The following is a 24,676-nucleotide window of genomic DNA, read 5'->3' as shown; positions in this document are numbered from 1 at the left end:
GTTTTGCCCATCACTGTAGCCAACAAATTTGCGGCTGCAATCAACTCTGAATTACCCCGATTATGCAACACAGTACAACCAATTCACATTATAACATACAGTGTCCCCAGTTCAAATTATGTCATCCTATAGTGCCTCCACTTCATATTGTGCCCTATTACAGTGTTCTAGTTCGTATTATGTAACATTATAATTAATTTTATATCACATTATCAGGGGCATAACTAGAAATATTGCAGACCCAAGGCAAATGTTTGTAATGGTCGCTATGTACCACCAACTGGTGAAAAATGCTTATAATACGTGTAACATTGACAGGGCCCGACCCCATAGCCACTGCACTACCTGCACCTATGGTAGCTATGTCCTTGCTTAATGAATGGAGACAAGTGCAATAAGTAAACCACAGAGATTTAGTGAAACGTCTTGCTGGGTAAGCATCTCCTAAGGCGTGCAGCTGTGTTACAGATTTTGTAAATATTTCAATGATTTAGCATCTCCAATCACTATGAATAGCAGTGATAAGAGATGGTATTTATCTTTGGAAATTTATAAATATCAATAAGTAGGTCTAAAAAAATAGTAATATTGATAAAAATTGATAATAGGGGTTTACACAATGACAAGGCTGATCTTTTGAATAGGGTTGACCTATAGCTTCACTGGGCACAGTCTGAGGGGGATATGTGCATGTATGGCCGGGCTAGTTGGCTAACGCATGTTCTTCTAACTAAAAAAAATAACAAAAGAAAATCTGAAAACAAACAAGCAAACAATTGAATAAAATAATAGAATAATACACCCGCACAAAAACACACAAACATATATATATACACATACACACAAGTAATGATGCCATGCTTTCATAGGCTTCCCTATTCAAAGTTTATCTCTGATAGAACCAAGATGTCACCTGTTTTATGATAAATATAACTCAAAAATGTTAAATGATGAAAAGCTACTGCAGAGCTCTAATAAAGGCGCACTTCTCCAATGTATACTCTCTATCAGCAGCAGGCTTGATGCCGGATTTCACTTTCATTTAAACCGTTAATCCCACAAATGTGTCTTGACCCCAAGTTAGAGAAAACCAACCACAAAGCAATTTCCTTTTTATAGTTGAGGATAAAATGAGTAATTACAAAACAAAAAATAAATAAAGAATAAGTAATTCTGTTCTCAAACCATCCCAGAAACTGGAAATAAAGTCTATGAAGCCCACTTAAACAAGAAAGAGGTTTTGTACACAATTAAGGGGATTACGAGGAGCTATAATTGCTGGATTCCTTGCTTCATCAATTACTAGCGGGAAAATCTTCCCAAGACAAGATACAGAATGTCTTCCTCTAAGAGCTGGCTGGACTGTGCTACCAACAAATTGTGCCTTTCTATAATGGAATGTTATTAGAGGAAAAACACCACAAAACCCTTCAGTTAATATATCAGTATTTCAAGGGCAGCCATACTTTTTGCATTGCATTATATATGTCCTAATGGATGATTGTGATCAACAATTGCCATCGACAAGCTGCTCATTTCGCGTTAGTAGGTATTACAGATTATACCAGTTGCAAAAGGAAAATCTAGAGTACCTGAGTTAATGATGAAGTAAGGAGCAGTATTTATTTTCCACAAAGAAAGAAGAAAGCTTATATAGGATATAGCGAGAAATGCATTCAGAATGTACAAAATGTGAGTGGTAAATGTGAGACAAATAGAAATGAGTAACAGTTTCATATATGAATGAGGACATACATATTCTATTGTAACATTTATTTGTGAAATGAATCATATGAGGACAGACAGATTCATGTCTTTATGCGGGTGTTTGTCACACAGAGTTGATGAAGGTATAGAAATTAGGGGTCTATTTTCTAAGCCTTAGATGGAGATAAAGTCGCTGGAGATAAAGTACCAGCCAGTCGGCTCCTATCTGCCATGCCACAGGCTGTGTTTGAAAAATGACAGTTAGGAGATTGGCTAGTACTGTATCTCCAGCGACTTTATCTCCATCCAATGCTTAGTAAATAGACCCCTTAAACAAGTCCCTTGTTTGTACAATTACAGTTACCACCATCCTCTTTTTAAAATTTACATACTTGTTTAGTATGCAATTAATATCTTGGGAAAGATTGAGATTTTCTACAGAGTGAACCCTTAAGAGTGCTCTAAGAAAACTGAGACTGAGACACAAGGCCTGATGTCATGCACAATGCGTTGGGTATGTGTGACCGGCGGTCACAATACTGACGTCTGGATCCCGGCAGTTAGATTGCTGGCAAGGTGGGGGTGGGGGGCGAGCGCAGTGAAGCCTCTTGCGGGATCTCTGCACTCACCACACAACGAGCTCGGTGGCTACGCTCGCCTCAGGTTCTATTCCCACTCTATGAGTGGGAATAGTCCTGTTGGTCGGCATGCCGACCGGTGGGATTGTCAGGTGCCAGGATCCCGGCATCGGTATTTTGACCGGCACCGTCAGAATGAGAACTGTGCGCTTAATAACTTGAAAATAAAGTTTCAACAAAATAAAAATATAAATAAATAAATAAAAAATACACGCATACATACATAAATATTAAAAAAAAGGAAAAGAAAACAACAAAACTATGGGCCCGGATGTAATGTGGTCCGAGTTGGCTGCACTCAGACATTTTTTTAAAGTGGCAATGATATACAAGGCATGGCTTTGCCTTGTACATGACTGCCGCTTTAAAAAAAAACTTCTGGGATCGGCCAGGAACCCACACCTCCAGTCAACTCGAACTTCATTACATTCGGCCCTATATTCCCACACACAGATACATGTCTTATGCTTTGGGATCACTTAGGTCTTGTTTTTCCCAGCATAACCCTAAATTACCACGTGCTAATTGATCTGCCAGGGCTATTCTGGCGCAAACTGCTGTTAACAGGAATTTCTGTTCAAGCCTGAGTACGCTCAAAGAGAAATCTGCTTTAATTGCCCTAATCGCGGGTGCATAGCTCTGGGAAATTATTCTTTGGGTTTTCGCACGGTAGCGGGTAATATACCCCACAAGAAAAAGTGGCTGAATTAAATAGCCCCGGATGTTAAAGTCAGAGGCTACCACCCTTTTCCGGTCACGGTAAATTATCACATGTAGTTAAATCCGGCCCTATGCCAAATTCTAAAGCATTTATTTTCCATTTTTAGCTATAGTATCTGGAACTAGGAATGTTTACATGAAAATGCTTATTTTCCTCAAACATTGAGCTTTACGGGATTAGTGAGAATGGACAAGTATAACAGATTCAGTACACTTGGTATCTGAGAAGAAGAAAAGAATGACCTGTAAATACGTGGGTGTCTCAGTTTAATACCTGTTTGGGAAATAAGCAAAACTTACTAATGTCTGATAAACTTTGATATGTACAGCCAAAGTCCCAGACAGAATGGGCACAAATCATAAATCACAGGAAGCTAAAGTGTTGCTGCCACAATACGAAGACAGAATTTTAATTTTAGTTTAGAAATGCATTGAGAAATTGCTTCATCATTGAGTGAGAGATATTACAATAATTTGCACAGACAAAATAATTCAGGATGGCCAGTTACACAGCAGTTACTTAGTGTGAAGTAAATTAAAATATTTCAGAAACACTAACAAGGGAGAAACACAGAACCATGAGGTTGGAGGGAAGAATAAATGGATCACAAGTGACACTAATGAAAACAAGTGAACTATGTAAAAAATGTCCATGGGGTCTCTATTATGGTACTCTGCACCTGTCCATCAAACCAACCAAGCACGATAGTGGTCAAGGCAGCAGAATGGATGAGTCCTATAGAAGGACAGAAAAGCTGTGCGTTCAGGCTTTGCATCAGCAATAAAGCGCCTCATTGTAAGGTTCCATTTCCCAGAGATTTGTTCTGCTGCCCAGACTGGAAAAAAATAAGAGATGACTGTTCCCATAATAAAATCAAATGACCCACCAGGGAGATACAGCACCCAGTAGCCTCTATGAAGCTGTCAATGTGCCTACTGGTGCACGCAAACTCCATTTTCCTCGTGTCCCGAGGTGACCTTCATCTTCTGAGCTGTAGAAGAGCAGGCATGTGCTGAATCACCAGCTATTGTCTACACTACTACAATTATGTACAGTAGGGCAACCCCAATCCATTTAGTATTGGACAATAAAAAGTAATGTAAAACTAAAGTAACAAAAGTTCCAGCAGTAATCACAATTCCAGAATACTATGACCTAAACCTCCTTCCTCCTAGAACCTGTCTACCGTAAAAAAATGTGTTGCAGTATATCTCATTAAATCAAAGTAAGACATTTTATCATGGTATTCTTGTTAAATCATTGTTTTTGTTAATGTTTTGTTTGTTCTCATATTCACTTATCCAGTGTTTTTCTCTCTATGAAAAGAAAGTACTGGAACTCAGAAAAAGTGCCAGTACTCACCTAAAATTACCAGTAGACACAAGAGATATAGCTTTCACGGTCTGGATAAGTGTGCAGATGCATATTGCATTGATTTCTGAAATGATTTCACTGACTGCTTCCTGTTTCTGGAATTAGTAATAAGAATTAAAAATTAGACAAAAAAGGTGCAATACGGCGTATCCCTGAGTACCAATATAAAAAAAGCACGTAGATGTTACTGAACACTTCAAGCACAATGTCAACATGCAAAGAGACAGCACTGTTCATAAATATACTGTATTTACAAAGCAGCTAAAATGTTACAAACTAATGTAGAAGTTTCATTGGAGCAGCCATTTTACCTTTTCAGCAAATTCCACCTGAGGCAGCTAGACAACTTTATTTTCAAAATTACGTCTAGTAAAATGCCATTATTTTTAGATCACTAATCAACAGGGACTATGGAAACACATTAAGATATGAATTTACTAAAACACAAAATCAAATTACATAATTACACAAAAAAAACGCAAATTAAATATATCTAGTGAATTTAGCACTGTGACATGTAATTTAATATTAGTAATTCCAGCAGAGCCTTGCCATAAGCTCACTGTCCTCTGTTTACTTGATTGCAAAACCATGGTTTAAACCAAATTGTTTATTTAAAGAAAAACACAGGTTTTTTTTATTATGCTGTGACTACATTAATGGCGTCGTGGCGACTTCGTAAAAAAAAAAAAAAAGCCTATTTTACAAAAAAATTGTGTTTTATTGAAAATGTTTAATTGAATTACTATTCAGATTTATTTATTTATATAAGTAGGACTAATGTTTAACAATGACTTGTTCTTATTTTCAATTTCATCTATTTCTGAGTGTACTTTGTATGTATTAATATGTTTAAGGGGAATTCAATTAGAGGAGAAGAAACAACGGGCGATTTATCCTAATGTTCTTTCTGTGACACTTTTTTTCAGGCAATCCAATTTGGCTTCCCAAAAAATAAATTTTCTCCCGAAAACACATAGGTTTCGGGGATTTGGTTTCACCTGCGTGAGGCATGAGAAACAAAATCCCCAAAAAGCCGTGGCTCCTGACAGTTTATGAGGGCTAATTTGATAGCCCCGGTGATACAATTACCACCAATCACTGGTAATTGAATCCCTCTTAGTATATGTATATATATATATATATATATATATATATATATTCAGATAGGGATGCAGTCAATTTGCCGGTTGTCAGCAATCCCGGCGCACAGGGGCTATTCCCACTCGTGGGTGTCCATGACACCCATAGAGTGAGAATAGAAAGCCTGTAGCTACGAGCCCGTAGCAAGGCATGTGCAGTGAGCCTGCAAGGGAACTCTTAACGCTCCCCCTGATGCTGGCATTCTGGCGGGCTGGATGCAGCTGTCGGGATCTACACAGCCGGCGTCCCGCCCGCTGGTAAATAGTATGTAACCCTTCTAATTTAATAGGAATAATAAGATGTAAAAAAATGGTTTTATTGAAAGATTTAAAACAAATCAAATCAAAGCCTAATTATATTATTAATGTAAGAAAGCAATAAACATGGTTGATCAAGGTTTCTAATACATAATTATATATTTTTTTCATTAAAACATTATTGTAAAAAAAAAAAAAAACCTGGTTTAAACGAAAAAAAGCGTGGGTTTTTTTTTCTATAGGTTTTTTCCAACCCTGATTGCAATGCAACAGTTTGCATAAAAATCACTGTCATGCTTCCGCTTCAAGTTTTTGAAAAAGGATATCTCTCATGGTAACAAGGGAAAAGTTTAAGCGTATAAAAACACTGAGCTTATAATTAGCTTAATTATAATTAGCACAATTATAAAATAACCATTCTCCAAGCTAAAGTTATACCCGCCCATTGTTTCTTTTTTTTTTTTTTTGGGGGGGGGGGGGGGTCTTCTGATTATTATCTAAGCAATCTTGGAAAAAAGAAGCCTCTTTTAAGGTCCCATAACAGAAGTACAGAAATGTTTGTGATTTTAGAACAGCGGCATACCTGAGGTTGCAGATAAAAGAATATTGAGTACTTATGATCTAGATAACTACACCTTAACAACGGACAAGCACTTTGGAATTACCGAATTCTCCTTCTCCCCTCTCCTACAGTGGCAGGCAATATACAGTATTAGAAATACAAAGTAATTTACCAGGTCGAGAACCCCTCCTCATCTGGAGATCCCTAACTTTTATGTGCTCAAGGAGAGAAGATCTTGTTGCCAATCAGATCACCAGACTGATCAGAATAGTTTAGGAAACGAGGGTGCTAATGTTATGGAAAGCAGCGACCTGACTCCCCGTGATGATGGTAGGACAAGGCTGTATTCGATTGTCGAAGATATAGAGGAATAATATCACAATCCACACTTTTAATGCAGATGTGGTAAGTTTCTACACCTAAATTTGCAACATGAAAGTGCTCTTGCTGGGTGAGAGGATCCAATAAGAGTCCATGCCGGTGAAGAGCCCAATATAGTGGCCAATAAACTACTATAGGCTAACGCCATCTGAATATGAAGCTGGCTACCAAGGCCAAGCTCCAGAAATCGAAGCTCTGGAGCTTGGTAAATCTGACTGCACAGCAGCCCCCATAGACACCTATGCAGGTACTGCATTATATTCCATGTTAAATCCCTTGGATACTTGATATATGTGGGTACCCCTCCCCCCACCAATCCAAAAACACCCACAAATATTGTTTAATAAATATGCCACATAGAAGGGGAAAAGAAGTAGGCTGATATGAGGCTACGGTCAAAGTGATGTGCTAGTTGTAGTGTCAAAAACTTCTCTATATGTGACAAAATGCATACATCCCACTTGTTAACAGTAATGACTTGACAAAGTAATGCACATATACATTTGTACCATACACAATATCACAGTTCTATTCACAAGCCTTTTTTTTTTTTTTTTATATATAATCCCATTTACTATTTTATTTAAAGTTCTCTAGTGGAACTTGTAAAATGTAAGTAATAAAAAATACCCATTTACAAATGCTAACTTGTGGAGACAAGTGCACTTTAAGGTTTAAATACATAACTTTTACAATATTTCAAATGACATGTCATCATGTCAAAAACTTCAGTTCCTAACTTGTATAATGTATTTATATCTAAGCTTCGGTATTAAGTTATTCACAACTGGAATTCATACTGGTAAGTAGGATGACTAATTGCAACAGCTTTTAGCCCATAATTACAATCAACGTTCTATAAATACTTATCAAATCACCATTGATTACAAATGCAAACAAGTTGATCATACCCTTCACTTGCAGTATTAAATCTGTCAATTTCTAAGTGACAGATTTGAAAGTGAACATCAAGTAACTGACTCCACTTTCTTTTTAGGCCTAGTTAGGGCTTGCTGCTGAGAATGATTAGTTCTCAATTGTACTATATAGCTGTGCAGCTTTTCTTCCACAGGGCTAAAAACCTGTGACGGGACAACAGTAAAGGACACAGCATATTGTGTGTGAAATATAAATACTTGCTGGAACATGGATTGTAAGCTCCAAAGGACCAGGGACTGGTGTGACTGATAAGTATGCTATTGGGGTATATTCAATTGGGAACATATTTAAAAAAAATCTTGAACTTGGGCCAAAATTTACAAAAAAATCGAGTTTGTCCGATTTGTGGTTTTTTTTCTAAGTCCCAACACGGGAATTCACTAAGCACAAATCTCGGCAGTGTTTGGACTGTTCATAATGGTTTGAATGACAAAGTTCAGAAATACGAACGAATAGACCATCGGTCAAACGCGGCTGTTATTTCCTACAACACAGGTATTCACTATTCATTCGTATTTGGGTGTTAGTCTTTGAGTGCTCAAGTGCGGGTGTATTTTTTTGCAAATCGTTAAAAAAAGCAGCAAAAAAATAGACATGCTTTTTCCAGTCGAGTTTGGATAACCATGCACGGATCAGTGAGATCTGTGCATGGTTATCTATGGGAAAGGGTCTGTTTAATGTAAAAACTGGGGGGGGAAATTGCGTGGGGTCCCCCCTCCTAAGCATAACCAGCCTCGGGCTCTTTGAGACGGTCCTGATTGCAAAAATACAGGAAAAAAATTGACAGGGGTTCCCCCATATTTTAACAACCAGCACAGGGCTCTGCGCCTGGTCCTGGTGCCAAAAATACGGGGGACCCCTACGCTTTTTGTCCCCCGTATTTTTGGCACCAGGACCAGGCGCAGAGCCCGGTGCTGGTTGTTAAAATATGGGGGAACCCCTGTCAATTTTTTCCCCATATTTTTGCAACCAGGACCGGCTCAAAGAGCCCGAGGCTGGTTGTGCTTAGGAGGGGGGACCCCACGCAATTTTTTTCTTGATTTTTAACACTTTAATTTCTTTTAAAAATGTGCACAATGAAGCCCTGCACGGATCTCACAGATCTGGCCGGGATTCCTTGTGTTTTGTCAGGCAGTGTTTTACTCATCACTCCCGTAATTTTAAAACACTGCCTGACATTACGAATCACATCGACATCGGAAAAAACGAAAGTGGAAAACTCGGCAGCTTAGTAACTGACCGTATCAGGATTCAAAAAGTTGCAGTAAAATGCACCCGATACCATTCGAGTTCAAACACCCTTAAAAACGGCTAAAACACGAATATTAGTAAATTTTGGCCCTGGTGTTCAATTTTTATTATATATTTTTTTGAGCATCTCCAGAGTAAGTCTAAGGGGTATATTCAATTGAAGTCGGATCCATTCCGACATTCATTTGTCGGAATGGATCCGACGTGGGCTATTCAATGTCATCTCAATTCGACTTTTAAAAAAGTCGAATTGAGATGCAGGAGCTAGACGGGGGAGAGCCGTGGGCAGACTAGGGAGAGCAGCGCTGCTCTCCCCAGTCTTCCCGCAGCTCTCCCCCGTCTCCCCCCCGTCTCTCTGCCTCACGTCCCTCCGCTCCCCATCCCCGCATCACAGCCGCCGCTCACAGCAGCATCCACCCGGCTCCAGCAAGCGAGGTCTCGCTTGCTGAAGCCGGGTGGACGCTGCTGTGAGCGGCGGCTGTGACATCCTGCAGCGCTCTCTCCCCATCTGCCGCGGCTCCCCCGTCTCTGGCGCTGCTCTCCTCCCATCTCCAGCACTGCTCTCCCCCCATCTGGCTGCCCGCGGCACCCCCGTCTCCGGTGCTGCTCTCCCCCCATCTCCAGCACTGCTCTACCCCGTCTGGCTGACCGCAGCTCTGTCCCGTCTCCCGGCGACTCTCCCCCCTCTTCTCCACTAAGGTCCCTCATCTCAGTCCGACATTTTTTTATGTCGGACTGAGATGGTTGGAAACGGGGCCAAATCCTGTCGAATTTGGTCCCGTTTCCCTCAAAAGTACGTGAATCGGCAGCTACAGTATACCGCCGATTCACGTACTATTCAACAAGTCGAATTCCCCAACTTGTCGAATAAAAACAGCTGTGATTGAATAGGTCGAATCACGATTCGACCTTAAAAAGTCGAAAACTGCCGTCTTTTCGACAGACGGCAGCTTTCGACCCCAATTGAATATACCCCATAATCCTTAAATTTTCCTAAAATCCATACTGTATTTTAAGAAAAAATTGCCAGGACTTGCTTGGGAACCCTTTGGACCCCCCCTACCCAAAGAGTCATAAAGTTTCCAATTAGTTTCAAGAGTCCACAGTGGTCTCTTGTCCAGCATTGCGGACAGCAGAGCTTCCAAAGACTGGGCACAGGAACTACCCCTCATCCTGCACTGCCCACCGGCACACACTGTACTATACTACACTACGCTAGCACTAACTATGCACCCGCTCCTCGCATACACTACACTATCGCTTAGCCTGCACCCGCTCCCCGCACACACTACACTATCCCTAATCCTGCATCCCGACCCCGCACACAGCATCAGCAGCCTGTAAGCAGCTGCATGCTGATTTAAAAAATAAATTCCCCTCCCATGGGATATTTTTGCATAAAAATTTTGCAAGCACTTTTTTATTTATTTATCGAACACTGTGGGTATCAGGAGCATGCATACCAACGGTAATGCAAAATTAAGATTGAGAGCTGCAATTTTTTTTTGCAGGCAAAATCTCACACTTAATTGAATATGCCATCATGTATAGTACTGCGTAATATGGTGGCACTATATGAATAATAAACATTTTCTGATGTACCCCTATTCCACTTGCATGAAACACAATTTAACAGCATCCCTGTGAACAAAGGGTAAATAAGTCTATGTTGCTAATAACAGTGTAAGTAGAGTGAAGTTTTGGCCAGATTTATGTGATACCTCAACTCAGGGTTATTGAACGAGGAACGTCTCTCACAATGCTGGCCACACTATATATATATATATATATATATATATATATATATATAAATGTTTTTCAAATATGACATACTAGCATTGTATATTTACTAACAGCGACTCAGCAACTGGCATGTTCAACAGAGGGTACTTATGAAAATAGGGGCACAGTCAGGTAACCCGAGTACTGCAGGTTCAGGACAGAGGTCACCTCCTTTCGAAGGGCAGGTCCTAGCACACTTTCCTTGTATATATAAATTAATCAAAATACCTTTCAGCATTTTACAGTTCCTTGCAGAACACAGACAGTAAAGTATTATCATTAATCCAAATTTACAGGCCTGATTTGTTTCATGATAATTCCCCTCTAAGAACACAGCTTCCTTATTTATTCAGATACATTTGGAAAACATCTGCATCTAAGTCCAGACACATACTGCCACCTCTGACTGATCTCTTTTGATGGGATTTATCTCCTTTGGACTTCAACCACGTCAAAAATCTTTACATGCATGAAAGTTACTTGCAGCTTTTGATCCTATTTGGGTAATGGGAACAGATAAGACAGTTCGCAGCTTGACCAAAGGACTGGAGAAAAAAAAATTATGTTCTCAACAATGAATTCATTTAGAATTAAATACAGAGCAACCGGTGGATGATTAAATCAGATAAATGAACAACCTCACGCCCACAAGACGTTTAATCACCTTTGATGCATCTCCCTTGTCCTTTATTTATTTTATTTTGTTCTTTTTCATTGATGTGCAGTCTGACAGCAAACTGTAATCTTCCTTTAAGCTACCAATTAAAGAGATCCAGCCAACATGTAAACCTTCTAAAAGGTTAAACAACTGAGAAGAGGTGTACTTTTCGTAAACCTCTAATTTGGTTGCGCAGCGGTCTGTGCAAACGTTCTGCTGTCATATTATTCAGATTGTCTGCTATCCAGTCTTTCCATCCATGATATAAAGTAATACACTTACCATTAACACACTCAAAGACATCACAGCACTTTCCCGGTGTCCCGTTGCCCCGTGAGACTATTCGGGGGATTGACCCCGCTTCGCATACAGGGAAACTGCACAACCCCGACAGGCATTCACATCTGTGTATAAGCAAAAGGAGGAGAATTTGTCAGCGACACAACTTACTTTGTTCCTTGAAAAAAAAAAAATTAACTATCAATTAAACTCATTGGGGAACACCAGCGTACACTAGGTATTGCCAGCAGATGTCAAAACAGTCTATTACTTGTACAGGTTCTGCATTATCAGTCAGTGCACAGAAGCAGTAGACTCTAGCATGCCAAAATCAATACGGTTTATTCACTTTTATTCTTCAAAAGAAACAAACACAGCAATGTCCTTATTAGAATTTAATGCGGCAATGTCCTTATTGCAGAAATGGAGTAATTAGAGTAATTTATGAAGGCCAACGAAACAAACTGCATCTCTAAGACTGTTCAAGTGCAACTATATATAAAGCCCTGTTCATAACACACTTAGGTTTTCTCAATTGAAGCTGCTAGTGCAGGATGTTATATAACACTGCCCTCTGTTCTGTTGAGAGCAGCTGTATTGCACTTCAGTAAAATCATATCTAAAAATTGCTTACTGATGTCCAATTATCTCACCCTACAAAGCAAGCTTGGAATATATTTAGCATTTTATTTTTATGGACATAAGGGATTTGCGTAGGTGAGCAAAGTGGCCTATGGCTGCAGAAAATGTACACCTAGGTATCACATAATTCATTTACAGTTATTTATAAGGTGCACACATAATCTGCAGAGCTTTGCATAGAATACTGAGGAATTCAGTGCAGTCCCTGCCTCAGTGTAGCTTGCAATCTATATTCACAACCACAGGTACACTCACACACATACTGTATGCACTAGGGTTCATTTCGCCATGACTACAAGATCAGCAGTAATGATTTACTGGCTCATTGTGGCTATTTTACCCATCATCCTAATTGGCAAGTGTGTAAGCAGGAGTGTTGTAAAGACTGTAGGTGGTCCATGTGCTGATGTCCATGGGCTCCCTCCCGTGAAACAAATGGTGCAATGCATGCACCACATTTCTGGCATTATCATCGCTGGCACCATATAATGAAAGAATAATCTGGCAAGCTGGCAGGATGGGCAGGAGGGCGGTTTGAACGGTGTGGGCCCATTAGCACAAGGACCACGTTCATTAAACATCCTGCAACCATTAGAGGTCACTGTGTGAAAACAAAATGAACTATACTACCGATCAAAAACATTTAAGTTTGGTTTTTGTTTTAATAACTGGACCCTCAAGACTCTTTCAACACCAGTACTATTCTTTTAGACTGTGCTGTCCCCTTGTCCTTGGAAATACCAGTAACACTGCTCAGTATGCATTGTAGTCCCGCGATAAATACGAAATTCTGGCAGACAGGATACCAGCTGTCAGTATCCCAACATCGGCATCCTATCTGCCGGAATACCGGCGGCGAGGCAGCAAGTCACACTTTAAGGCCGGTGGCAAAGCTCGCCACAGGTTCTATTCCCACTCAGTTGGTGGCGTGGACCTACCTACCGAGTGGGAAGTATGTGCGGGTGTCAGGATGCTGGCTGTCGGTTTATCAGCGGGTGTCGGGATTCCGGCATCGGTCTCCTGAACACCAGGATCCTGACAGACACTAAACTGGCTGCATCCCATAGCCCCTTGCCAATACACAGTATGTTCCATACAGTTTTACATAGTGACACCCGAGTCCACTGTATTTTCCTCATGCCTATACATACAGTATACAAAATAAACACACAATATGTACACACATGTATTGTTGCAATCTTTCACACACCCCATCGGGGATATGTGGTGGGTAGCTCCATGAAGTTAGGGGTGAATGGGATTTAATGCTGTGTAGTACATCATAACACCCTGCCCACTGCAGTGTGATGTTGCAAATCACATCATATCACTATGGTGGGCAAAGCATGATGATGTGATTTGTGTCACCGCACCGGGTGCCGCCCACCATTTCTCGGTCTAGATTCAGGGAGATTTCCAGACCCTCCAAAAGATTGACTAATATTTTGGAAGTCTCCGGGACAATCTAAGAGAGTCGACAAGAAAGCCTCAATGACTGACTTATACACCGTATGACATACCCATCCTTATGGCATCAGTGTACATAGTACTGCACCTTCTCATGTCAGCACTACACTACATACTATATGGGCAGCACTCCTCATACATACAGTACATGCAGTATGTAGTTTATGCCAAAATCATACTTGCCTATCCTCTCAGAATGCCTGGGAGGCTCCCGAAAATTGAATTATGCTCCCGGCCCCTCAAAAAGGTGGGCAACAAAAGCACAAGGGGGCGGTCCAAGGGGAGGCTGATGAGCACTGAATCCTGTCATCATAGCCGCCCCCCCCCCCCCCTCTTTACAATGCCTGTTTTCTCGGCACTGTATAGCAGGGGGGGGGGGCAGAGCCACGATAATGTGATCGTGTCACCATGTCCTCCGCACAGCCCACCATCCTGACAGCCATGCCCCTATGCACTGACCAGGCATCTCCCCAATGTCAGTACAGGTTGAGTATCCCATATCCAAATATTCCGAAATACGGAATATTCCGAAATACGGACTTTTTTGAGTGAGAGTGAGATAGTGAAACCTTTGTTTTTTGATGGCTCAGTGTACACAAACTTTGTTTAATACACAATTTTATTAATAATATTGTATTAAATGACCTTCAGGCTGTGTATATAAGGTGTATATGAAACATAAATGAAATGTGTTAATGTAGACACACTTTGTTTAATGCACAAAGTTATAAAAAATATTGGCTAAAATTACCTTCAGGCTGTGTGTTTAGGGTGTATATGTAACATAAATGCATTCTGTGCTTAGATTTAGGTCCCATCATCATAAGATCTCATTATGGCATGCAATTATTCCAAAATACGGAAAAATCCGATATCCAAAATACCTCCGGTCCCAAGCATTTTGGATAAGGGATACTCAACCTGTAGTATACACAGTCAATGTCAGCAATAAATGCTATATTGTCACACTAATTTCAGCAATATACACAGCATTGGTCCCACATGTCAGTTGGGTGCATGAGGCCTGCATATACTCCTGGCATGAAGGTAAGGCATACTGTAAATTATGGGCCAAATTCATGTTTGTATGCAAATGGAACTGCAATTTTCTAGGCTGCGGAACTGCACATGTTAGTATGTGAAGCTGCCACTGAGAAAAGAAGACAGACGCCCAACAGAGCTACTGCAAACTCATTTGCAACTGCGTACATATTCGCAGCCTACACGCAAAAATAACACATCAGGTCTAAGGGTTGGCCTATGGCTACGCAGACTGGACATGGCAGTAACGACGCTTATGCCATGTTATTGTGCATACGAGCTCACAGCTGACATCAGATACATGCCCCGAAAATGGATATGACACACCAGCATTTTTGCAAACACTCCCCGTTAACACCTCGGAATGATCACTTCCTGTCAAACACTTTGCCATGAAATCATCTCTGCGAGTGGGATTGCAGCAGTACCTTGACGTATGCGCATTTCAATTGTAACACATGCGCAGTATGACCATTATCACTTGTGTGAACATCGGACACAGGGGCAGATGTACTAAGCCTTGAAAAGTGATACATTTCACGGTGATAAAGTCCCAGCCAATCCGCTCTTAACTGCCATGGTACAGGCTGGGTTTGAAAAATGACAGTTATCAGCTAGTTGGTACTTTATCAGCGTGCAATTTATAACTTTTCAAGGCTTAGTACATCTGGCCCACAGTGTACAAACATGGGAACATACTCGTTTTAAGAGAGAAGGAGGCCCATGTGTAGACTCCATCCGGTCCCCTTTTTCCCTCTCTTGCCGGCAGCTGCTAGTAGACATTAGTGCTGTGCTAAAGTCTACTACTCATCCGGGTAAATGGCGCTTTCAGGGCGATTCCCCTTACTGCACAAAACACCGGGAAAATGCCCACCACAACATTTTCCTGGAGCTTTTATAGGGCTGCTGCAGCGAATTCCGGACTCCGGATAGGTGAGTACTGATAAAATGACTGCAGTCTGTGCGGTGTGGGCCCCCCGAGGAATCCGTGTGCACTGCACAGAATGCACCCAGTATAGATACACCAGTGGAGCTACTATGTGTGTGTATGTATATATACATATATATATATATATATATATATATATTATCTGAGGAGTATGTATATAAATACAATATATACCTTTTGGTGAAGGCAAAACTGAATTCCCCACTGTGAAAATTCTGCGCTTACTTCTGTAATAAAATTGCCTCCAGGTGTGAGGAGTTTATGGGGGGAATTGGCAGTATCAATAATCTATTGCGTACGTTGCTTTTCTGAGAAAAGTATTCAAAAGAAGCTGTGTCAGACTATGTTGGAGAAGAATACAACGTACATCAGAATTGTACCAGCAGATTTTTAGAACTCTGAGTGCTACTCTCAATTATTCATCTGACAGAATACACCTTGGAATCTGTGGGAGGGTCTTCCACATCTCCCATCAAACTCTGCTTTCTGTCAGCAGCACAAGACACCTAGAGGATCACTATTTCCATAATTGCTACACCACACTGACACAGTATGCATAGGATCAGGCTTCTGAATGACATGATGGGAATACATATGTATATTCAGCCTTGCAGTGACCTCACACAGGTTTCCTCCTAAAGCTTTAAAATGACTATACCCGTAAAGCTGAAGATCTGCAGCAAAGTCTCAGTGTGTGACCAGACCAGCTCACGGTAATTATTCTGCATGATGCCATGACCTAAGATTCGTACCTCCACTTACTAGAAGGGTGAGCTAAAGGGGCTTCTGTATCTCTAAATGACATATACTGTACATTCAATTATACTTAAAGTAAATCTAAACCCTAAAAAGTGATATACTTAATGATACTGTATGTTGTAAAGTAGACATTGTTGTTAATAGGGCAGTGTTCACAGAAATATAATAAATAGTACTTGGCCAGCAACTTCAAAACAATATACTTATTAAGAGCTAATCTTAAAGAAAGGGATGCATCAGTTTGACGGCGGTCAGGATCCCGCCAGCTGGAATCCTGGGGGCTCTTAGCGCTCGTCCCGCTGTCAGTATATGGACAGCCGGCATCCCGTCCGCTGGTAATACATACCGAACCCTAAAGAAGGGTAAGAATAATATGTTCATATAACCTACGTACAACATATCATTATGCTTTCTTGTAAATCTTACAAGACACTGTGATAGTGCTGTAAGACATTGGGGCATATTTATCAATTATCAGGTTTTAGATCCGATAATTACAATTTTTATCACCGCTATTCACACAAATATATTAAAACACGCACGCTGGGACAGGGCTTTACAAGGAGCTTGTCTCTGCAATGTGATATACATCTTCACTCCTCTTTCAGAACACCCTCAGCACTACTGTGCATGTGCAGTGTGCTAACTCCACATTTGCAGGGAGGGATCCTATAGAACCCTCTCCAGGTAATTAATGCGTAGAGTGAAGCCCACAGACTACAGCCGCTAACGCCATGTGAAGATGGGGTTAGCTGCTTGGGCCAAGCTTTGCATTCCAGAGCTTGGTAAACCTGTCAGCATAGCAGCCTTACGGGTGCTGTTTCTGCTGTTATATCCCACAAATATTATGTGAATTAATAGGTCACATTGTCATAGAACTGCATTTCTATCCCCACTCGTAACAGTAGTAGAAAACAGCCAATATCCAGGAACTATCAATAAAATATGACCGGGCAGCTGAGCAGTACTTACATAATGTATACAGAATTACCAGTGGTGGATTTCCCACAAGGCACATGCTTGGGGGCAGCACCCACTGGGGGGGCAGCACAGCAGACCACCCGGGTGGTCTTCTGTATGCCGGCGGTCGGGCTCCTGGCGCTCAGTATACCGGCGCCGGGAGCCCGACAGCCAGCATACCGACACTTATTTTCCCTCGTGGGGGTCCACGACCCCCATAGAGGGAGAATAAAATAGTGTGGCGCGCGTAGCGCGCCACCGTGCCCGTAGCGTGGCGAGCGCAGCAAGCCCGCAAGGGGCTCATTTGCGCTCGCCACACTGTCGGTAAGCCGGCGGTCGGCCTCCCGGCACCGGTATGCTGGTCGCCGGGAGCCCGACCGCCGGCCAGCCGTAGTGAACCCGACCACCCACCTCCTGCATTAGAGCTTAATGTACCAGGGGGAAGAAAGCGGTTTAGAGCAAAGATTTGCGCGCCGGAGGTGCAGAAGAGGTTGGGGACTACGTGCCTAATTGCTGTCTGCTGGGTGGCTTCAGCTTTGGGAACAGGGGGCGAAGCCTGAGCAGTAACGTTATCATGATGTCTGGGCAGCTTAACTGCTGTCACCGTGGAGGCTGAAGGCAGTTGCAAAGGTGGCACGGGGGGCAATAATATTGTGCCTAGGGGTGGCCAGACTGCTAAATTCGCCTCTGAGTATAACATGCTGGCCAAGAATGGTCAGGCTTAAGTTACTGCTTTGCTGGGCCAGTCACAGGGGCTATGGACATGAGTAACTTGGCTAGCTGATTAACAAGGGTTTTTCTTCCTTTGATAAATAAACTCATTACTATCCAGCACGTGGTTTGAATACTCTGTATACAAAGAAGATCATTTATGAAATTCTCTGATAGTGCTGTACAGAAAGCCATAGGTGTTTGGAGCAAAATAGTGTCACTGTGCTGAAAGAGTGTGGCTGATGGAAAGAGTGGGGTGCAGGCCAGGCTTTAGGCTCAGGTCCCAACATTTCCTAACTAATTATAATTTTTGTCCTTTACTCTGATACCCAAACTGGAGAATACAGAAATTTGGTTAAAACAACTTTATATAACTTTAGAGATTAGTATTACTATGCTGTGTAATGATGTATTGAATTGCTTATGTATATTAGATATAGACGTCCAATAATGGTGAAAGAAGGTTTCACTATCAACAAGGGAAGTGGTCTTAACAGTTGGGTGATTAGGGTAGTAAATATTTTACATCAGGTGGTGGTGGTGGCACTAACAGAATGGATAAATGGAATAGATGTAGTTTTTGCACGGGGTTGGGTGCAGGATACCGGTAGTGAGGATGCCAGTGGTCCGAATACAGACAGGCGTTCGCAACTAAACTAACCATACCATTAACCCTCCCTTCCCGCAGTCTAACCCTAACATCCCCTCCTGCAGCCTAATCCTAACCTTCTCCTCCCACAGCCTAGCCCTAGCCTCTCCCACTGCAGCTTAACCCTAACCCTTACTCTGCAGCCTAACCCTAACATCCACTCAAGCAGCCTAATCCTAACCTTCCCTTCCCACAGCCTAGCCCTAGCTTCTCCCCCTGCAGCCTAACCCTAACCCTTACTCTGCAGCCTAACCCTAAAACTCCCCCCACAGACTAATCCTAACCCTTCCTGGCTTACTTACATTTGGGATTCCAGCTGTTGGGATTCCAACATAGGCATCCTGACAGCTGTCGGGATTCCGGCGCCAGTCCTTTGACCACAAGGATTCCGTACGTTGGGATGCCATCTACACCCCCTTGCAATATATGAAATCTGAATATAATAATTGTAGAGGTTGTTATGGGTGATTGATGCAGGGCTGTTATCCAATTGCAATTTTTTAGGTCAGAAAGGAACTATTTTCCCCTGTAAGTCTTCACTGCCGTACTGGTGGTATTGTTTCTCTTGCATAGTGAAATGTTTAAATTGATGACCTATCTCTGTATAAAGAACCCTACTATCTATGTAATTAGGTGAACGCTGAAACACTGTACGTAGTTCAAAGAAAAATTCCACCCCAAACAAAAAATATATAGTAAAAGTTGGGTAAAAAACTTCCAGCACACTGCTCTTTCTTTTCTACATGAAGATCTTGTTCACAAAGTATTTTTCCTGAGCATGTGATTGAGCTGTGTCCCTGCGAGTGTTTCATAGGTGCAGGGAAAGTGACCATGTATACAAGCCAGAGTTTCTTTGAATATAACCTCTTACATATTACCTTTATTTAATATGGTCTAAATATTTGCAATATTTAAGCATACATGCATAAAAAAAGTTTGGTTTTCCAAAAGAAGTCAACGAAATGAATGAAGCTGTCAACATAATTTAAAAAAAAAAAAAAAAAAACATATTTTATGACCTGTTTAAAATTAATTTGAGAAAAAATTATGGATGTAAATTAAAACTGAAATGTTTGTACTTTCCATATGCTTTGTGTCATGGGATTTCACTTTATTTACACACTGTAACTTGTAACACTGACTGCACACTGTAATTGGAGACAAATCCAGAATTAATCAGGAGTCAGTGAGAAAGTTAATAGTTGCTACGAATAAGAATATATTTTCTGATATATCCATTAATGTGTACACCCTGTAAATAAAATGTGATGTCATCACTTCACTATTATCTTTTAAAAATGATTTTGTATATTAGAGGATAACCTCTCTCATCTTAAGTATATAGATATACCTCCCAAAGCGCCAATCAGCGTGACAAAGCTATAATAATTTCACTATTTGGTGACAGTCTACTTGTGATATCAATAGAGAATATTTCACACTACATATGTACAGCAATTCCAATCTACGTGATAAAATGAGAGATATACCGATATGTTCTCCCTTACTGGTTGTCCGCACACATTATGGCGCAAGATGCCTGGTGTGACTACATGCTCTGAGTCAGCCCTATGTTGACTAACAAGATTACACCGGCATCAATAGAACTCAACACTATTCTATGTCTGCGTCTTCTTAAACTCAAGCTCACTGATGGGAATGTACACTGCCAGGTGTTTACTGTGAGTCAGACTCAGTGTGGAGAGTGCTGCTGATCTAGTCTGACTGGCAACTCACAGGAGGTCCTCTTTTTGCCCTGAGGAGAACTTTGGTCAGTCACTATAGTCAGTGTCAGTATTGATCAGGACTGGCACATAAAAGGGCACGAATGGAGTCTGGGATAGCACATAAAGGGACATGAGTGCCTCTGAGGCACAAAAATTGACATAAACAGCTCCAGGCTGACACATAAAGAAGCATGAGTGGGCTTTGGCCTGGCACATCAAGATGCATTAGAAGGATCTGGACTAGAACACAAAGAGGCATAAGGAAATCTGAGACATATAAAATGGACATAGACCAGGACACACACCCTGTCCAGGAATATGAAAAAGAGAAAGAGGAACTTTACCTGTCACCAAGTCTTACAGAGCAGTGTTCCCTACCTACTGGGTGAGGAAATGATGTCACACCTCCCAGCTTTCTCTGCGAACCAGTGAGCAGGGACGTAACCACAGCCGACCTTAGCTATAGGCAGGCTAAGTATTTGCCTAGGGCATCCAAGTATGTCTAGGGGCATCCAAGCATGTCCCTGCAGTATCTCATGCTGGGAGGGACAGTCTGCAAACTATCTGTTACTTTTCAAATGTATTCAATCAGTACTTGTATACACTGCTGTTTACATTTGTTAAATAGAATTCAGACAGTCCCTTAAACTCTCTTCGACGTGCTTGAATGCCCATGACTTGTGAGACCTCAGACAGCAGAAGCCCGGTAACTGAAATTCCTGGACCTGTGACATTTTCACTGACTATATAAGGTTATTACTGGATAGCTCCATATGATACCACATGTGTATTTTGGAAGACTGCTCCACATAAATCTGACATCACCTATACTGTTTGTGCACATGAGGGAGGGGGACCCTGCCATCCTGTGTGTGTCCCTTATCCCTGTGCAAACACAAGGTATCTGCAGCGACATAATAAGGCCAGTGTTCTCCCAACACTTTATTTCTCAGTCAGTCCATGCCATAAAATTCCCCTGCCCCCAGCACTATCGCTCCCGCAGTATAAAATACAGGGCATGCAGTTGCCGGGAGTAACAGAGACCAGCAAACACACTGAACAGTGAAGAGAATGGAACAGTTGCTACATGTTTGTTACTGGTCTTTTTGTAAAACCAGCAAGTATGGCAGTATCTGGACATTGCTGCTATCTGTGTCCAACCAGCAAGCAAAAATAAAGGGTGAGGTTTGCAAAGGACGGAATACCCTGTGAGGTAACATCCCTTGTATGGGTGCCCCTTTAACCCATCCTGCCACATCTCACAAAACGCAGTCACGGATCCAGGGAGCTGCATGGGTGCACACACTGCAAGCTTGCAAGCAAGCAAAAGTAAGTTTTATAAAAAAAAAGCTACTAGCATTACTAATGTGGGGCATGTGTGCAAGGTGCATTACTGTGTAGCATTATTTGTATTATGGGCTTTACTAATGTGGGGCATATGTGTATGGTGCATTACTGTGTGGCATTATGTGTATTATGGGCATTACTGTGTGGAATTATGCAGGGTTGAAATGGGCCACAGGGGTACAGGCAACCGCCTGGTGGGCCCCACTGCCTGAGTGTTGCTGAGTCAGATGCAGAACTAGCTTCGGTGCTAGGGGGCACTAGCCAAAATTTTGCCTAGGGCAACAAACTGGCTAGGGCCGGATCTAGCCCTAAATAGGGGTGTGCAAGTGGTGCTGCCACACAGAGTGCAGGGTTCTGCTGGCAGCACTGTTGCTACACCACAGTCCCTGCTTCTGGCTAGCAGGGTGCCTAGAACGGCACCTGCAGCCAGAATCTCTGCTGCAATGCTAGCTGGAGCATCATTTTAGACATTCCAGGTAGGCACCCTGCAGTCTGTGCAGCCCCACGGGGTGTCCTGAGGACATGCCAGGCAGTGCTGCTGCATAACTTATCAGCGCCAGTGACCATGCCCCTTCATTATTACATGGCAGGGGGCATAGCCAGCACAGAGTGCAGGGGAACCTTGTTATGCCACTGCCAGTGAGACACTGTGAATGGAGAACATGTATTCGAAATTAAGTAAAGAGGGATAGAGAACAGACGGATGGACAACTGACTGTGGTTTTAGTCACTGTGACACTGAAGGGCCAGTGCTTGCAGAAAAATTGGAGGGGACACTTATAATACCTAGCCCCAAACATCTGTGCCAAGAAAACCATTAATGAAACTGAAACAGCCCTACGGTGACTATCAATATCAAACCAGCTTCAATAAGAGCATTCAACACTTCCCCATCTCTGCTTCCTCTTAAGCTCAAGCTCGCTGACAGGAATCTGCACTGCCAGACGCTTGCGGACAGCTGAGTTTGAAAGATGAAAATGCTTTCCTTTCAATCTAAGTGATGGTTGGCATGATATTAATTGATATCAATTGCTATTAAACATACTTGCAATGGATGACTGCACTTTGACAGCATGTGTTTCCTCCCAAGGCCTATTTGGAGTGCCAAGGATGCCATTATAATTGTAATAACAAGTGAAAGTAAAACGTGAGGTATAAAGAATGGAGCTACTGTGCTCGGGATAAATTTCCCCTGACAATATGTATTTAATAACATGTGTCTCGGAGCTAAAAGGAAACTGAGCAATATTTTACACTTCACTCACTTTTTTCTAATAAACGGAGAAATAATGAAAAACAGCTTTCTTTTAATAAACGTTTAAAGAGCTTATGTTATCATTGTATCCTTTAGCTCTGTGCACAAAACTTAGAAAAAAAGAAACATACTGTATTATGGCCCTCATTCCGAGTTGTTCGCTCGCTAGCTGCTTTAAGCAGCATTGCACACGCTAAGCCGCCGCCTACTGGGAGTGAATCTTAGCTTAGCAAAATTGCGAACGAAAGATTCTCTAAATTGCGATTAGAAATTTCATTGCAGTTTCTGAGTAGCTCGAGACTTACTCTGCCACTGCGATCAGTTCAGTCAGTTTCGTTCCTGGTTTGACGTCACAAACACACCCAGCGTTCGCCCAGGCACTCCCCCGTTTCTCTAGCCACTCCCGCGTTTTTCCCAGAAACTGCAGCGTTTTTTCACACACTCCCATAAAACGGCCAGTTTCCGCCCAGAAACACCCACTTCCTGTCAATCACACTCCGATCACCAGAACGAAGGAAAAACCTTGTAATGGCGTGAGTAAAATACCAAACTTCTTAGCAAATTTACTTGGCGCAGTCGCAGTGCGAACATTGCGCATGCGCAATTAGCGGAAAATCGCTGCGATGCGAAGAAAATTACCGAGCGAACAACTCGGAATGAGGGCCTATATTTTTATTATCAGAACTGTACATATTTAGTGTACTTTTTTATAGATAAGTAATTTCAAATCTAGCTAAAACGCATTTTAAAAAAAGCTTTAAAAAGGAATTCCACTCCCACTGGTAAATCAATGGGAATTCTTCCACAGGATTGGCATCTACATTGATGAGTGAGGGCTACAGAAGGAATGATCACGTGTACAGACGTAATGACAGATGGCTCCTGATTGGGTAAGTCATGTGACTGTCCAATAAGAAGCTAGCTGGCATTTGGAACTGTGTGTCTGATCCTATACCCGCCAAACAATAATTGTCCCCAGTCTTAAATCCAGGCTATGCTTATACGAACATTTCGGCTTCTTTAGTTTGATCTTACACAAGCACTGTCACTGTTCCTGCATGATTCCATGATGGAGTAGACCAGGGACAACGCAAATCTGTTCATATTTGGAGTATAATTTCTGGGTGTTTTACTACAGTTTAGTAACTGCAGTATGGCTCCTATATCATCCTCGCATTGAGATGGAACATTGAGGGACTAGGGTGATGTGATGTGGTTGTGTTGGTGGTGGTGGTGGTGGTGGTGGTGGTGGTGGTGGAGAGCACTGGAGAAACTTACCAATAACTTGGATCCAACTGAAATTAGTTGGGTGTTCATATGAAAAATGCAGCGTCTAACTAGATGTGTTTGTAAAAGACTATAAATCTTAAATAATCCTAAAGGAATAGCACCACTTGCCATTTATTTTATTAATTTCACATTCACCATGGTGAGAATACTGGTAAAACCTTACTTTTCTGCATAGTTGTATTCAGAG

General features: G+C 41.8%; 1 protein-coding gene across 2 annotated transcripts in view; it reads right to left on the bottom strand.

Moving 5' to 3' along the window:
* The window catches only part of CRIM1 (cysteine rich transmembrane BMP regulator 1), a 960,049-nt gene that overhangs the window by 447,423 nt on the left and 487,950 nt on the right, over nucleotides 1–24,676 (bottom strand). For both annotated transcript variants that reach the window (XM_063917972.1, XM_063917971.1), the window contains exon 5: nucleotides 11,696–11,817. In XM_063917972.1, the coding sequence (XP_063774042.1) occupies nucleotides 11,696–11,817 (122 nt within the window). The remainder of the gene's footprint in view (nucleotides 1–11,695; nucleotides 11,818–24,676) is intronic.

Source organism: Pseudophryne corroboree, chromosome 4 (assembly GCF_028390025.1).
Source record: "Pseudophryne corroboree isolate aPseCor3 chromosome 4, aPseCor3.hap2, whole genome shotgun sequence".
NCBI classification, from domain to species: Eukaryota; Metazoa; Chordata; class Amphibia; order Anura; family Myobatrachidae; genus Pseudophryne; species Pseudophryne corroboree.
The sequence above is the reverse complement of the archived record's forward strand: the minus strand, read 5'-3'. Positions and strand labels throughout refer to the sequence as shown.